The 16,755-nt window shown below is 38.5% G+C and overlaps 1 protein-coding gene across 1 annotated transcript in view; it reads left to right on the forward strand.

Annotated features, from left to right (window-relative positions):
* LOC135071096 (uncharacterized) overlaps positions 1-16,295 on the forward strand; it is a 177,857-nt gene extending 161,562 nt beyond the window's left edge. Inside the window, exons 12-19 of the mRNA XM_063964856.1 lie at positions 2,445-2,560; positions 3,905-4,072; positions 7,640-7,768; positions 10,416-10,496; positions 11,234-11,376; positions 14,094-14,324; positions 14,868-15,044; positions 15,879-16,295. Coding sequence (XP_063820926.1) covers positions 2,445-2,560; positions 3,905-4,072; positions 7,640-7,768; positions 10,416-10,496; positions 11,234-11,376; positions 14,094-14,324; positions 14,868-15,011 — 1,012 coding nt within the window. The 3' untranslated portion in view covers positions 15,012-15,044; positions 15,879-16,295. The remainder of the gene's footprint in view (positions 1-2,444; positions 2,561-3,904; positions 4,073-7,639; positions 7,769-10,415; positions 10,497-11,233; positions 11,377-14,093; positions 14,325-14,867; positions 15,045-15,878) is intronic.
* Positions 16,296-16,755: the final 460 nt, after the last annotated feature.

Consider the following 16,755-nt stretch of genomic DNA (forward strand, 5'->3'; position numbering starts at 1 on the left):
AAAATAAAGTACGTCACTCACCTACTTACTAATAACGCAATATCGGAGTGTATTTTTAGCTAATAGTTTAAAAAACTTATTCCTACTTGCTTAAAAAAAGATGATTGAAAAGATTTATGCATTTCAATTGCAGGCACTTTTACATTAGTTACTTACAATGCTTTCAAAATGTTCAGTAACGATAACTTACATTGTGAAGTCCGTGCCAAAAACTTCTTGACCTAAAGCAGCCGGAGGAAACTTTCTTTCATAATAATATAATACAAGAACTGTATTCAAATCCGAGAACTGAAGCGCTCTTCGTAAATAATAGACTCCAGATAACGAGATGCACACAGCAGTTGGAAATTCAGTGCTTGTTCAGAATTCAATGAGACTGAAAGGCGCATAAGTAATAATTTGACACTTTTTTATCTCTGGAAATATGAATACAGTTCCAGATTATAAATAGGGTGAATAGTCGAATCAAAAGGACGTTCTAGTAACCTTCAAGGCTTTGAAATCAAATTAAGTCATTAAACAGATCTTTTCTGAAATTATAGACAAATGTATAGATAAACACATTATTAAATTGTATTAATAAAATTAAAATAAACCCTAAATTATTACTGACTCAAGTTTCTTCATTCAATATTATTCGACGCTTTTAATTTTTGTTCAAATCTCATTCTAATGTACAAATAGAGTTCGTTTTTGCTTAAGGTGTAAGTTATTCACCAGCAATAATACTTAATTAATCCATTATTGACATACATTTGTGAACTACTTACACCTATTAATCAGTAATCTGTGATGACCTTTGCAATGTTAAATACAAATAACTAGCGTCACACCAACAGACAAGCTCTAGTTTTTAATTCCAGTCAGTAATTGACATTTGGAGAATCACTCTCTAAGATTCTTTTGTTTTGAACTGTCTGTGCATTAGTTCAAATCAGATTAAGAATATACTTGTGAAAAGAAAAACTTTCAAAGTAGGTAAGTATGAGTAGGTAGAGTGCATCAAAATATTCTTCCTGCAATAGACAGAGCTGAAGAAGGAGACTGTTTCTTCTGCCACTTCTGCTCATCACCAGATGGATGATAAATTGTTCAGAAATGGAAGTAGAATTTGGGAATTTCAGAGAATTAACAATTACTAATTAATAATTTGAATATCAAACTTTACTGACTGGAATCAAAAACTGGATGCAGGACCATCACAGGTTCGTGCAAATTCATTGTTTGATAAACAATGATCACTGATCTCATCATGTCATGTTCATTTTGATGTTTCTCTCTTCTTGCATCAATAAAGAAAAAATCAAATGTACCACGCGGTGTCGACGGTAATGGCCATGAGGTAACTGTGCCCTGTAGGTATACGCCTTTGGTAAATGTGAACCCTCCTTCTTGACGAACTCTTCTACTCATACTTCCATGTAGTACCCTTAGCATGTTTGAAAATCAGTGTGGAGACTGCTCTACGTATTACACTGCTTTTTGTAGAGCCTTTCCTACAGCAACGCACTACTCAAACTATTTAAAAGGAGCTTAGTTACTATCTCGGTTACAAAATGCTTTACCGCTTATCTGTATCTAGCATGGTTTACTATCACAGGCGTAACTAGGAAAATGTTTCCGCGTCCTCACACCACACCTTTAAATAAATTAGGCTAACGTAATTAATTAATTGAATAGTTTTTTATTAAGGGACGACCGGAGCTGGACGTTTCATTCGTTATTGGTTCTCGCGTGTTTACCTTCTACTTAATTTTTTATTCACCGTCCATACCGACTATAGGTACCTAGTCTACGTCTAGGTCAAGATGTTCTTTAGCTCGAGAGAGTGTGGCTTGCTCTATCTATGATCATAATCTTCATCTTGCGGGCGTCTGATCATATACCTACCCACCACAATCTCATGGAGGTGTAGTGTTGTTGCCTTAATTAAACCTTTGTTTACGAAAAGAAGACCCCGCTATCGAAAGCAACAAATCTTAGTTACGCCTCTGTTAGTATTGACCGAATCGATGTTGTTTACGTTTTACTGTCGGTTACTGTATCCACTTAAATCAGAGCTATTAATATTAAATTATAAGTAATTTTGTTTTGTTAAAGCTCGAGCAATTTTGTACCATTATCAGCGGGGTCATTAGGTGTTGTGCCAGTTGGGGGGATGATTACCGCAACACCGCAGATAGATCCACGTTCCTCCCCTGACCTTGAATGTCATCGATCAATATCTGTGATATGTATTACCCTGCTTGTGACAGTCCGTAGAGTACCTACATGGTGATAAATGACCTACTACACCATACGCAATCTGCTTGGAATTGATTGTTCAACTATGCTAATGATTTGCGTACAACTATTACTTGATTAAACTGGTTTCTACAAATTGCTGTATCAGCAAAGCATGACAGACAATCTTGGAAGAGGTGTAAATAAATGTATGGTTTTAGGAGAAATGGAGCGGCCAGGGAGGCCATGCGCGGAGGAGATTCGGAAGCACATAACTTCCAAGAGTACACCTACAAGAAAATTACCCCGTGCGATGTTTGTTCGCAAGTGCTTAGAGGTAAGACAAAGTATGAGCGACAGCAAATCAAGCTAGACATTATGACATGACCTATCTTATATGGTGGTAATAAGGGCGATGTTTCTACTAAAGTAAACGTAAACGTAACTATACCTACCTACCTAGTTTGATATGCTGTCGAATACAACTTGTAAACTTAAAAAAAAAATAGCTCTATTTTTGAACTCTAGTCTGTGGATGATCCTTCAAAGTTTACATTTTGTTTCAATGTTTCAATCCAATCGGATTTTCTTGTTACTGAAGAGTAGTTTGTGCTTATAATAATCGAAATAGAGACTACTTTTGCTAGCCGTATTTTTTTTAAAGCGAACAAAACAAAAAGGTTTCTAACCCTAGAACTGGGTTTACCACCTCAGTGCCTGGTACGTGCCGGCTGAAATCGAATGACAATAACTAGGTATAATGGCTAGAAATGCCTTCGCATTCACTCGTTTGTCGAGCCAATTCAGCTACTATTTCTTCATTACCAGTCTGCGAATTTTCCATTAAATTAAATTGTATTGAAACAATGCTAGCGTGTTTCAAATTAGTTTTACTTTGGTTTTATTTTGTTTCCTGAGAGAAGAACTTCAACTGTTCGGGTTCAAGTAATGTGTCAATAAGCAATATGTACAAATGTTTTCTTAGGTTCACCGCTTTCTGCCTCTGGAATTTGGATTGTTTCCAGGGCTTTTTGTGTCAAGTTCTTATTGGTGGAAAAAATTGGTTTTGTGTAGTCGACAAAATATAACCCCGACTGTTGGCATATTCGCACGACAAACCTTTGTCTCATGCCGTTGAACCCCGAATTCCGATAATCCACGGTTCCGAATGTTTCGGGTCAGGGGACAATGCGGCCGCACGAAACACTCGACGCGAACTTAATAATTTCATTAATATAATTAATGCTGAGAAGAAAAACTGTGTGATGTAGAAAAGTTTGTTTAGTGTTGAATTGTTTGTAATAGTTTTAGATAGATTGCTGGTTTTGCTTTAGATTCTACATATTAATGAAAAGTCTTAATTTTGCTTCAACAATTTTAATTTAAGCAAAAATACTTTTAGTAAATGTTACAAGTCTACATTATTGAAGATAAAAGAAGTAAATGTTACGTTTTAAATACTTAGTTACTTACATAGCGAACCTTTATCGTACAAAATATTATTATGTATGGTTCAAACGGCAAACTTAGTGCCATCATGTCATTTTTTATCCAGTCGCTACATAATAAGAGAGCAGTTTGTTTATTATTTAAGTTTATTTCAACTTCAATAGACCCGGAGTACCACAGTAGCGTGCGTGATGATTGCTCTTTATTATAACTAGTAACTTATTTGCCACAGGTCATACCAGACAAGGGCTTAGATGTCGACTCTGCAAGATGAATGTGCACACAGACTGCATGCCACAAGTCGGCAAATGCCAGACCAAATCCCGGCTGCTCCGCAGGCAGAAGAGCACCTCCGAAATTGAGTCTCACAGGGTCCAGGAGACCGCCTTCGATGATGAAAGTAAGTCTTCCACAAAATTTGAACAACATTGTGAACTTAATACCAACTTAACAACCATTCAATATTTACAACTTTTGTAGAAGTCTTTATCTGATCTTATTAATCCAAATTAACAAACTTGATGATAGACCATGCCAACAGAAGTTGTGGTAAGTTTCTTCTTGGTAATTGTGTTTATCAAAATTAGATATTTAGAGTTGATAAGACGTATAAATAGAGGTTATAGTAATACTCAGTTCAGCAGGCTAAATTGTTAAGCATTTATTTTACAATTGGCTTTTCCAACTGACACGCAGTGAAATCTACATCATTGATTACAAACATGAACACGGCTCTCTCACTAGTTTGCAAGGAATAATTTACTACGACACACATTATGCATAGACAAGCAACAGCTAAAAGAACACACTCAGAAGCTAACTTCACGTGTCCAGGGGTCGAAGACGGCTGGCTGCCGGGACAGAGACTCACCAAGATCTCTTTCAAAGGATCGGTCGAGTTCGATGATGATTTCGATAACTTCTATGACGAGGGTACAGTATTAGTCAATCCGAAGTGAACCCTCATTAGTCCAACATTCGATAACATTAACTCTTCACAGACCCGCGAGATCGACTCGCAGGAATGGGGCACTAACTAACAAACACATCCTTACCCTGACTCGCGCACATAATAACAGTCGTGTACCATGTGACCCGAGTATAGTGGCGTTTACCTAACCGCATTTGATGCTCAGAGGAGGAAGTGGATCAGACCTACCAAGTTCTGAAGCGGGCCAACGAAATAGCGAAGCCGGGCGGCGGGGAATCGCGCGGGGGTCCGGTAGTGCGCGTGTCGGCGCCGGAGGAGGCGCCGCCCCCGCGCTCGCCGGCGCGCCCGACCGGCGGGCTGGCCGTCGCGCCTCAGCCCGTCTCCTCTAGCTCAGGTGTGGCGCCGCACCCGAGCTCGCTCGCTTATCCGCTCGAGTCGCGCCGTAGGCCGCCGGCCGTCGCCAGCTGCGGATCTCTCACTCGCCCCACCGGCCCCAACTGACACATTCCATTGGAGCGACAACTCTTTGGTAGACAGCTCGTCCCTTAACTAATCTAAGCTAATACCTTAATTTTCCACAACCCTGTAACGTTGCCAGTAATAGAAGAACTGTCGTTCACGAGCGCGAAGAATGCATCAGGATGCACGGTGGGACGAGCGCGGGAGTCAGCATCCGCGCGCCGGCGACGGCCGCCCGGCAGCTTCACTCAGATCACTCGTTTTCAGTAGTGTCGAGTTGTTTTGCACGCCTTTGGTAAAGTCGCGGGCGCAGGGCGGGGGCGGGGTGCGGTCGGTACTGAGCGGTGCTTGTCAATAGGCGGGGCGGGGGCGACGCGGCCCGACGGCGGAGTGCGGCGGCGACTCTTCGCCGGAGTCAAGAGTTTGTCCATGTGGGGCTCGCGGTCACGCCGTGGCTCGCCGCAGCACCGGTCCATTTCGCTGCCGGAAAGTACGCGCCCACGGCTGCCGTAGCGCAAAGCCCACTCAATCTCACAGGCTGTGAATTAAAAAAGCTTTGTTTGTCCCGTCTTCTTCCTGGGTTCGGTGCCTCGTTTTCGTTGTGTGTTCAGTATACATTTTTATTTCCATTATTTTTTATTTCGCGATTGCAGTGTTAGATTAGACATAGGACTTAACTAGACGAAGCTCGGCCAATACACCTTAGATGCTTGATTTTGTCCTTTCACAGGGTTTGTCACCTCATGTGATAGGCTTCGACGAACATTACAAAGTTTCATCCCCAATCGAATGTTATCCTTTTATTTTATGTTTTTGTTATGACTTGTGTTAATTTTGTTTTTTATTTATTTTGTTTTGTTGCCTCGTTGTCTTTGCAGAGTCGGAGATGACGACGACGCGACCTTTCGGGCAGCCCCTATGTTTTGTTAACGAAAACGGTGACCCTCCGCCATCAATTCTCAAGTCCACGGCCAGCGTTCGGAAGAAAAAATGATTAGCAACACTCCACCTCAGGGAATTGAAACAATTAATCTTATCGCCTTGTAGGCAGAGCACTGACTCAGCGCGGTATCGGCTAGTCGTCGACAGCCGCCTCTCAGACGTGTATATTATAATCACCCCGATGCGCCCCGCGTACTGTGATATGTATATTGTTACTGTTACAATAAAAGTCCGAAATAAGCTTTCTTTTTTTCTGGTTTACCCTCGAGTTGCACAGTTTTCTCAATTTTATACGGAAGCGACCTTTCAGCAGTCCGAAGTTTGGGCGTAAGTGGTGCATGGCTTGATGCGGTTTTAATGAGCGCATGTTTTTGATCGACCAATTAACTACACAATTAAACAAGAAATATAAACGCCTTTTTCACTTGCAGCCGTATTCCCAGTCTAATCACATTTACAACTCGAATTCCAGTACTTCGCTTTCCTCACGATTGATTCACTACTTTCCGAAAAGCCTGACTAACGCCGAGCATATACGTCACATACAAAACACGTAAATTGTATTTCGAGGCTATTTTCAAAGACTAACCTTTTATTTCATTTCGCTTTCTTCAACCGCCTCACAGTTTTGTTTTCTTTACTTAGTCCACAGGGTCGCCCGCGTCTGGCTTCAGTAGAGAAGTGATAAAAGTAATAATAGACTCGTTCCTGTTTACTTGTCCACACAGGGTCGATGAAGAACTCGAAGAGTGCCCAAATGTTGAGACAGGCAGACCGCACCAGTCCCTTACCTGGTACCAAAGACACCGTATCTAATCGAATCCCCGTAGAAGTTATGTTGAGATGTTCATTGCATCGAGGACAATTTGTTATGATATCTCATTCATGAATGTCACCTTTCTTTTAGTGAACCCAACGAACGCTGCTGATGACGGGCTGCATCTGATTTAAATAGACTTGTTAAAACGTAGTCACTGACAACATTATTCAAAAGCCTTCACTCTTGTAGCATAGGCTGTAGACGGTTCAGTAGCTCAGTAAAATCTGCCTCCACTATTCTTCTTAGGTGTTTTATGATATTTTCCAATCTTTTTTTATAAATTTTATTTGCAACGCTTGAGCACTTTTAACTGGATTTATTTTTATTCTTATTAATGGTTTGCCTGTTTGTAGTTTGTACAAAGATACTGAAAATGAAAGCCCTATTCACTATATTAATTAAACAAATTACATGCGTTCGTTCGTGAATCGTCGTTAATCGTTCTACTCGTATTAGCATTTAATTTTAATTATTATCGTGCATAAGGTTTTCATGTGTGAATAACTTACATTATAATATTTTTTATACATACACAACAACATTAAAACATTTTGTGTGAATTTTGAGATTACTAATAAGTACATAAGTTATCTAATTTAATTTAATCAATTAATTTGGTTCTGAAAAAGAAATTATCAACCAAGTCTAATCAGTCGCATCATCAGATCATTTCACACGATTGGTGGTAATTTCGTTTTCAGTGTGTGCCCTAAAGTATTTGGAATCATTTTCATGCACATAGACATGATTCATCAACACTTAGGGCTGCAAATTGCGTCAGGTAAGTTAGTGATGCTCATGATCGAATGTTGTAGCGCCGCACTCACCGAGACGACAAAAGTTGAACCTTAGGATGAAGAGCCTGTCGCTGGACTCGCCGGAGTGCGGGGAACTGCGGCGCCGCCCGGCCAACCAAGCGCCCTCGCAGGGCAGCCGAGTACTCTGTACGAACATCGCCAGTAACAACACAACCGGGTCCAAACAACCTCTGGCTTATCACTGCTCCAATTCTCGTTTAAAACTTCAACCACACCGGCGCGTGCAGATCGCCATCGCCGGCGCGATCATAGGCCAAAGATATGTCGCGCGGACTGTCATGGGTCGCACGACCTGTCATTGGCCTATGATCGCGCCGGCGCACACTGGTTCAAGAAACGATAAAAATGGAATTAGCGATTTATTCACTTTTTTCGATGGTATCATGTGCAGAATGTCATAAAAAACGTTTTGTTTAAGTTATATTTTTCTGAGAAATGCGTAGTTTTTGCTATATTACATGTTTTGTGTTTTATTTGTATGAAACGTTTCCTTCACGAGGCTCTTATTCAAAATGTTAAAGTTTGTTAGATATGACTACTTATAGGTTTTAAAGAGTCATACTAATAGAAGCTAATACAGTAACAACTTTGTCCCAGTGCGTCCCCGTTTAGGATATAAGTGATATTTTCTAAGGTACGAAAAAGTAAACAAAATATATGGATATAAGGCAACTTTATGATAATTTATTGATTTTCTAAAATAAAAAGAAGCTAACAATCATTCCAATCTTAATCATTTATTATTCAACATCATCATCAACATTTATAAATTCAAAAGTTTCATCATTATTTGAAGCTAGTAAATTTTTAAATTCATTAGGAAGAGGGGATTTTGACTCACACTCATTTTTGGTATTATTGTTGTCAAAAAAGGATCCGAAGAAATAAGTAAATTATTTAAAATATCACGATTGGTCACTTTTCGGTTAAATTTACGCGTATGATTCTCTCTGATCTTTATTCCGCGATTCTGCAGCTTCTTCCGGTAGTGCTCCTATTGGCATAATATCTAAGTAAATTGAGTGAAGTTTTGGGGGTTTATTTGCTCACCGGAAGCCATAGCCCTTAATAATACAGACAACCTAGGAATCAGATCTTGACTAACTCCAGTGATGTTGGATGTTTTTTCTGGATCTGCAAAAAATCTACGCGCAGTATTTCTGTTGTTTGTTGTTCCAGCCCCTTGCTGCACAATATCTATTAGCAATCCAGTTTCATCGAGAAACCGTTTTTGTATTTCAGCTTTTCGTTTCTCCATATTTGCTTTTTTATTTCCTCTTGCTGTCCAAGTTTTAAATTCTAGTCTATAAGTAATGTGTAATATTGTCTCCATAGCCCGTATCCATGCGTGCAATGAAGATAGGCCATACTTGTACATATCGATATTTAAAGATCTTTGTTTTAATTTTGTTAAATGATTCGTGTCAGTTGGTTTTGCTTTGCACTTAGATTTTGCCAATATTATGCCAATAGGAGCACTATCGGAAGAAGCTATAGAATCACGGAATAAAGATTTTAGAAAGATCAGAGAGAATCATACGCGTAAATTTAACCGAAAAGTGACCAATCGTGATATTTTCAATAATTTACTTATTTCTTCGGATCCTTTTTTGTCAGCAATAAGACCAAAAATGAGTGTGAGTCAAAATCTCCTCTTCCTAATGAAGTTAAAAATTTACTAGCTTCAAAAATGATGAAACTTTTGAATTTATAGATGTTGATGATGATGTTGAATAATAAATGATTAAGATTGGAATGATTGTTAGCTTCTTTTTATTTTAGAAAATCAATAAATTATCATAAAGTTGCCTTATATCCATATAATATTTTGTTTACTTTTTCGTACCTTAGAAAATATCACTTATATCCTAAACGGGGACGCACTAGGACAAAGTTGTTACTGTATTAGCTTCTATTAGTATGACTCTTTAAAACCTATAAGTAGTAATATTTAACAAATTTTAACATTTTGAATAAGAGCCTCGTGAAGGAAACGTTTCATACAAATAAAACACAAAACATGTAATATAACAAAAACTACGCATTTCTCAGAAAAATAGAACTTAAACAAAACGTTTTTTATAACATTCTACACATGATACCATCAAAAAAAGTGAATAAATCGCTAATTCCATTTTTATCATTTCTTGAACCAGTGTGCGGCGATGGCGATTTGCACGCGTTGGTATGGTTGAAGATTCACTGCTTCACACTAAACGGAATCGCTGATTGTCTTTTGTCAAAACACAATCGCCTTTTAACTGCCCCTTCAATTTCGGTTCTGGCATCACTCTCACCTGAGGAATTGATGAGAGTATTATCTTCATCGCAATTGGTTCTTTGGACTCCGGTATATTTATGTCGAGCAATGTTGTGAGCACAAGCGATGTTCACCCTCCAATCCGTCCCTTGGCTTAGCTTGTGTGTTATAGAATAGGTTTAACTCGTTGTGTTTCGTTTTAAGTCTCTTTTGTGGTCCGCTTTCGAAGATTTTATATGGCGACACAACTTTATTCTGTGATATTGTTTTTTCGGTTTGTGTCCTTCTTGACGTTGTATGTGAGTAAGCAGGTCCTATGAAACAACTGGTTTACAACTTAAACATTTTGAAGTCCTTAATATTTGTCGATTTTATCACCAAAATCACATTGGCTATTACCATATTTATCAAATTCATCCCTATTTTGAACCGAGTTGTTAGCCTGTTTATGTTTTACGTTGTTTTTGTGTTTTTGTGGCATGCATTTACGTTTTTGTTTTCTTGTCTTTCTAGGTAAATGCAGAGCACTTTGCATGAGGCATGGTTCTTTAAATAGAGTTAATAACCACACGATTCATAAATACACCCGTTCATGTACGTTGATATAAATTAATGAATTCGATACCGCCGATAATGATGCTTGTAATGATAGATTATTTTTGTATCGCCGTAGAATATAACAGTGTTTTCGGGGCTTTATTAACGAGTTGTTTATATTACTGGAGATACGATACGTACGCAAGGTTCACTTATATGAAGGGCCTATCGATTCCACGATACAGCATGTTTGTCTGCGGTATTTACCTACTAGATAAGTAGCTGTAATCTAATAAGATACTCAAGTTTTATGGCCTTGTTTTTCTAATCAGAGCACACACACATACTACTAAAGTCTTGTATGAACTCTTGTTGGTGTTTAACATTATCGAATACAGAAAAAAATGAATGATGCACTCGTACACATGTTTTCTGTATTCATTAAAGATGAAAGAAATGAAAAACAAGAATGTCTTTCTCTCCAAAACATGACTCAACAAGCAAAAGTTATCCAATTGTGTAAAACTCAATATTAACTTAAATATCTTTAAGCAATTCTGATCCTTAGCTAACAAACTACCCCTAACTAAACTGCAAATTTGACTAAACCAATTCATTTCATTCATCTTTTCAACTTTGGAGATGTGATTTGTATGTTCTCGTAACACTATCACAAATGTATGTCGTGCGCACGGTTGTTGAGTGTAACAAATGACTGTTTCGGAATGATTGACTAGCACTGTCAATTGTTTCGAACGTTCTGGCGAGTGGTTGAGGGCGGTTGGTGTGTGCAGCGCCGTCTTCGCCGGTGCATAGCAGGAGGCTGCTGAGCGCCCGGGGCGGTCGCATGAGCAGCGTTGAGCTACCAGACGAGCCTGATAAGAGCCTGTCGTCCAACAGCGCGAGCCCCTGTCCTTCACCAGTGAAGCAGCCAAGTGTGAGTATACTTACAATTTTATCTGCCAAGCCAACCCAAGTAACATTTTACTCCATTTAAGAGTTCACATTTAGTTCCAATGTGTACTTAAAGCATTAGTACAGTTCACTCGTGATGTATAAGCTGTATTATTGCAATTAATTACACCTATACCTGTCTAAGGGACTTATAGGAGTGTAGACTAGTGTAGAGTTATACTTTTATACGATTGTTGGTGTTATAATACTCTAACAACTATCCTTTAGTCAGCCATCTGACTAAGAGCATTATAGGAGGGTAGAGATACGGCAACCGCTGTTTAACGGCCTACTTGTACGATGTTATAGAGCTAGCATTTTAATAGAACACACGTGGTCATTTATAAAGCCAAAGGCTGTTATGTTTACTTGTTTTAGACTGTTATACAGCTAGTAGCTGTAGTAGGACTTGTTTGTGATAATTAAAATAACCTTTTTTTACTATCTGTACAAAAGTGTTTCAATGGTTCGCATGTACACTGTAGGCTGTTAAAAGGACTATATGTGTTGTCCATTAACATCAATAGCAGTTTATTTGTCCACAAGTACTACTCTTATTTGCTTTAAGCTGAACACGAATGTGAATGTGATATTCTATTACACATTTCCCCAAGCCTGTTTTTAGTTGTTCATGGTGGTTCTGTACATGATGCAGAGGAAAATATTATGCCTGAACCTGAAATTTCCCTTCAAAATATACCAGATATCAGAGTGTGATGATTGCAGTTCTTGTGATAGTGAATACCATTTTGATTTGGACAATTATTTAACCTTTCGCAAAAAAAAATAAGAACATGGGCTATTGAAAATCGTATTCCTCATTCCGCTTTGAATAAATTGTCAAGCATAATAAACGAATTTAAACCGGGAACACTACCGTCTGATGCTTTAGGTATTCATACTTGACTATTAGTACCTGGGCTAGGCGATTTAACGGACATTAATAATTTTTATTGCGGATCTCTAAAATTTCAGTATTTGAAAGAATTAAAGATACACAATTGACCTGAACTAGGTACATCTTAAAGCTGTACATAAGTTCACATTAGAATAAATTTATAGACATTAGCGCTGTAGTGGTACAAATGTGGAACTTCATATTATAGATAACAGCATTCTAACAGAACACATGTGAACCTAATATACGCTCACCGCATTAAATTGGAGTTATAACAGTTCACATAGCCGTATTTCATTTCCACCATTTTGTTCTACATAACCTAAAATATTTACCAAATAAATCTCCAAAATTAATGCAGATTTATCACAAAATTCGCAAATAGAGCGATTGAGTTTTGGTTTCATGTTATAATTAATTACCGTAATATACTCGTAATTATAATGCCAATCCAATATCAAAAACTGAAAATTGTAGATTTCCTCTCAGCCAGTTTTAAATATTTTAAAATGAATATCGCGTTTTTACAGAGGCGCGTAAATATTTTAGCTGTAAATATGTATACATTTCACGATAAAGTTGCATTCCCAATGGCATTAACATTATTAAGTATTTAAAACCCGTGTTATTATTTGCATAAATGATTATCCGCCCGAGTTGTTTCCCTCTTGGCACTCACGTACAAATACCAAACTAATATTAAAATTTGGAAATAATTTAAGACACACGTGAACTTTAGGTAGCATTGGAGTACTTTTGTCGGACTTTATAACTTTGAAAGCTGTGCATTTAGCCACTTGTTACTCTTTATTGTCCTCACGTACGTTGTATGGTTCACACTGCGTCCCATATAGTGCCGTAAGTCAGCCTTAAGTACGATGTTACTACTTAAACTGCTATTATAATGCTATTATACTGCTAATGTACAGCCATAGTGAACTTAAAGCTGTCTAATTTGTGCCCAAACTGGTTCTATAAAAGCATTATAGCAAGCTATACAGCTCGTATACAGCTGACATACACAGCTTGTGGAGTACATGTGAACGACTATTGAACTCTTAAATGGAGTACAATGTTACTTGGGAATGAAATTGACACAGAATGTAATGAAAAAGAAAGAGTCAAAAATGGAACCAAGTAATTTTTCTCCTTTACTATAGGACAAAAAGATGACAACATTATAATGATGGTAACATGAAATTGGCCGAAAAATATTGTTTATTTTGTATCTTTAACTGGTCAAATATAAATCTGCCCCTAATTTATCATGTTTTCCCTCGGACTTGACTCGACATCAAATTGAAAAATTCGTAGCTTCCTAATCTAGTACAAAGGAAACAAAAAGCCACAGCTCAAAGATCCAACTTATAAGTCGCTCTCGTTTGAAGAATTCAATATTAAGTTAAAACTTGAAGAAATTGTAGAACTCTCGAGCAAACTAATATTCAATTCTAACAGCAATTACAATCCTAGAGACTTCAGTTCAAGTTAGTTTTTCAAAGCCAAGCAATCATAGGCAAATATAGTGGCGGTTGAACTATTTGAAATGGTGAAAGCAACAAGCTTAAAAGTTGTTAAACAAGGATTAGTATAAATACAAGAAAGTTAGTAAAGTGAAAGACCTGTAGGTATGTAAGAGAATTTAGGCACAGAATGTATCAGACACTGTTGTCCCTCCCCCACTGATAGGTATTTCTATTAAAAGAGTTCCAAACTTCAGTCAACAACTATTGCAGCCTGCAGCGTAGCTCTTACCTGAACATAATAAACATTTGAAAACTTTTTTTAATAATATTTTTCAGAAGCACCAACGCCTCTTGCCCACGAATCTGTACGTGATCCTGTACAACTTCAAGTCTCGCCACGCCGACGAGCTCGATCTGAAGGCAGGGTACAAGGTCACCGTCATCGACACCTCCGACCCTGACTGGTGGAAGGGCAAATGCCTGGGCAAGATCGGATACTTCCCATCCAAGTACTGCACTAAACTCCAAGCTGGCGAACGCCCGTTGCAAGTCACCCATAATTTGCAGGTATAAATTAAATGAAATAGTTTATTCAGTACATAAGATCTTTCCAGGGCACTTATACTTGTTCCAAAAATATACTTAGCTTGCCCTACCACCACTTCGGGATAATAACATTTATGGGCTGGTGCTGAGAAGAAGTGGCGGAAGAAACTCAGTCACCATTAAAATACATACGGTTAACATTATTAAAAATAAATGCCTAATAATAATAACTTTACAATCAATTTGCCGGCATATCGTCAATTGTTTTTGTTAATGCGCATTCCGAATGGGGTTTACTTTACTACTTTACCGCAACGCACAAGCACTCTAATGCGATGCTACTACGATGCACGTTAAGAGCTCTAAAGTAACGAAAACTCGTCACTGTGATGCTACAATATGATTGTCATTGATGACACGCTCCTTTAAAAAAAAAACTTAACCCTTTCCTAACCCTTTAGCAAAGGGTTCAGCAGTTCACATATTATCTAGTATGCCTTCTGTCATACATGTTCTCATTAATCTGTATACTATTGAGTTCATGGTCGCAAATTCTCATTTCAGGTGTCAGATGGTGATAACGGGTTGATGCTGCTCCGCGACCAAATCGTGATCCAGGTCGGTGATGAAGTGGACGGCATGGTGATGATTCGCTCCGGCGACAACCGCCAGGGCGTGTGTCCGGTGAAGTTCTTGCAGGAGGTGTGACGCTTCAAGCTGCCTCACTTCGACATACTGAAGGTAATGGTCAGCATATCATCATCATCATTTTGATTTGAGCCACAGGATAGGTATACATAACATTGGCCTCTCCAAATGATTTCCATATTGACAGGTTGGTAACGGCCTGCATCCAGCGTCTTTACCTATGAGGTCGTCGATCCACCTTGTGGGCTGACGTCGCACGCTGCGCTTTCTCTAAATTTAACCTTACCAATGCTCTGTGACAGTTAGTGGGAAAGCGCTGGAAAGAAACAGTGCAAGAAAACTTAAAATTGATCTAACTCCTACCTATCCCTTTGCTGATCTTGAATTAAATATCGATGGTATTAAAGTCTGTGTTTGATTGACTGATGCCCTTGACAGGTGCAGAGTTCATTTCAACGCGTCACACAATATTGATTTATTATTTATAGGTTCATTATGAACTCATCGGTCAATATTGGATGCAGTCTATGGCTGGGTTGCACCATCTTACTTTGACTTTAACAAGCGTCAAAAATCTGTCAAACTCCATACAAAAAGCGCCGGTTATTGTATCGTTATTGTTACGGTTAAAGTTAGTTGGTGCAACTCAGCCTAAGTCTATTAATTAGTACTTTCGACAGTTGTTAATAAAATGGACACTCAAATTCCATTTTGATTATCTTCCAAGCCCTAATAAAGATTTTAAATAGTACGAGTAGATTGAGTTTCTAAAGCAATTTATTAATTTTATCATATTGATTTTATTCGAAGAAGTATCTACTGTCAACAATTTACCAAACACAGGTTAATTAAAAACAAAAACCAACTGAAAGTGTCCCAAAAGCCGTTATTTCAGCTTTTAAATCAGACTATCATTATTCATTCTAGAAACGCGGCTCGCTCACTGAAGACAGGAACACTTTATACGAACCGAAACCGACCCGTAGCGCACCAGTTACTCCTTGCGACAGCGAGACCTCCTGGTCGGACAAGACGTGGACGAGCAAGCAAACTTACGAGGCATCAACTTCAGGGTACGATTCAGCCGAAGGGTGGTGGCGACCAGAAACTAGGCGCGACTCCAATTCAGAAGGGGTCTGGTGGTGGCGACGGCCGTTAGATGTTAGGAGGACCCAGTGCAGGCGATGTGGCGCATCATCATCCACCAGACCTCTCAGGATGATGCCTTGCGCAGGAGTGGCCCAGGAGGAGGAATACAGAGACCGACGGCCTCTGATGTCGCGAGATCGTCCGCTGCTTTTTGTCAGGCAATTCTTTTTGTAATTATTTTCCGACTGTCAAAGGAGTTCATCAAGTCAATCGCGAGGGCGGATCCTTGTACTTACATTTCAGATTTCAATTTACTTTGATGAGCACATGGTGGAGCGTAGACTTGGGAGTTGGGATTATCGGCTCTATGGACGATTTAGATTTAAGGAAGATGAAGGCTGCTGTTTGATGATACTGACCAATCATTATTGGCTATCTATCTAATATTCAAACTGATCAATTATTATACATCTAATTTTTTTCCTCGCTTGATCGGATCCGCCCATAGTTTAGTAATGATTTGCCACTTGCCAAATCGGCCTATATTTAGCTACAATCCCAATTTTATGTATAAGAAACTTATTATAATATTTATTATACATATAACATGTATAATTTATCGTATAATATATGTAAAATTTGCAACATATCATTCTGTTATTAATTTGTGATATAAAATTATAGTGTAATTAGTTAAGCGTTATTGAACGAATTT

The sequence above is a fragment of the Ostrinia nubilalis genome, chromosome 4, assembly GCF_963855985.1.
Source record: "Ostrinia nubilalis chromosome 4, ilOstNubi1.1, whole genome shotgun sequence".
Taxonomy (NCBI): Eukaryota; Metazoa; Arthropoda; class Insecta; order Lepidoptera; family Crambidae; genus Ostrinia; species Ostrinia nubilalis.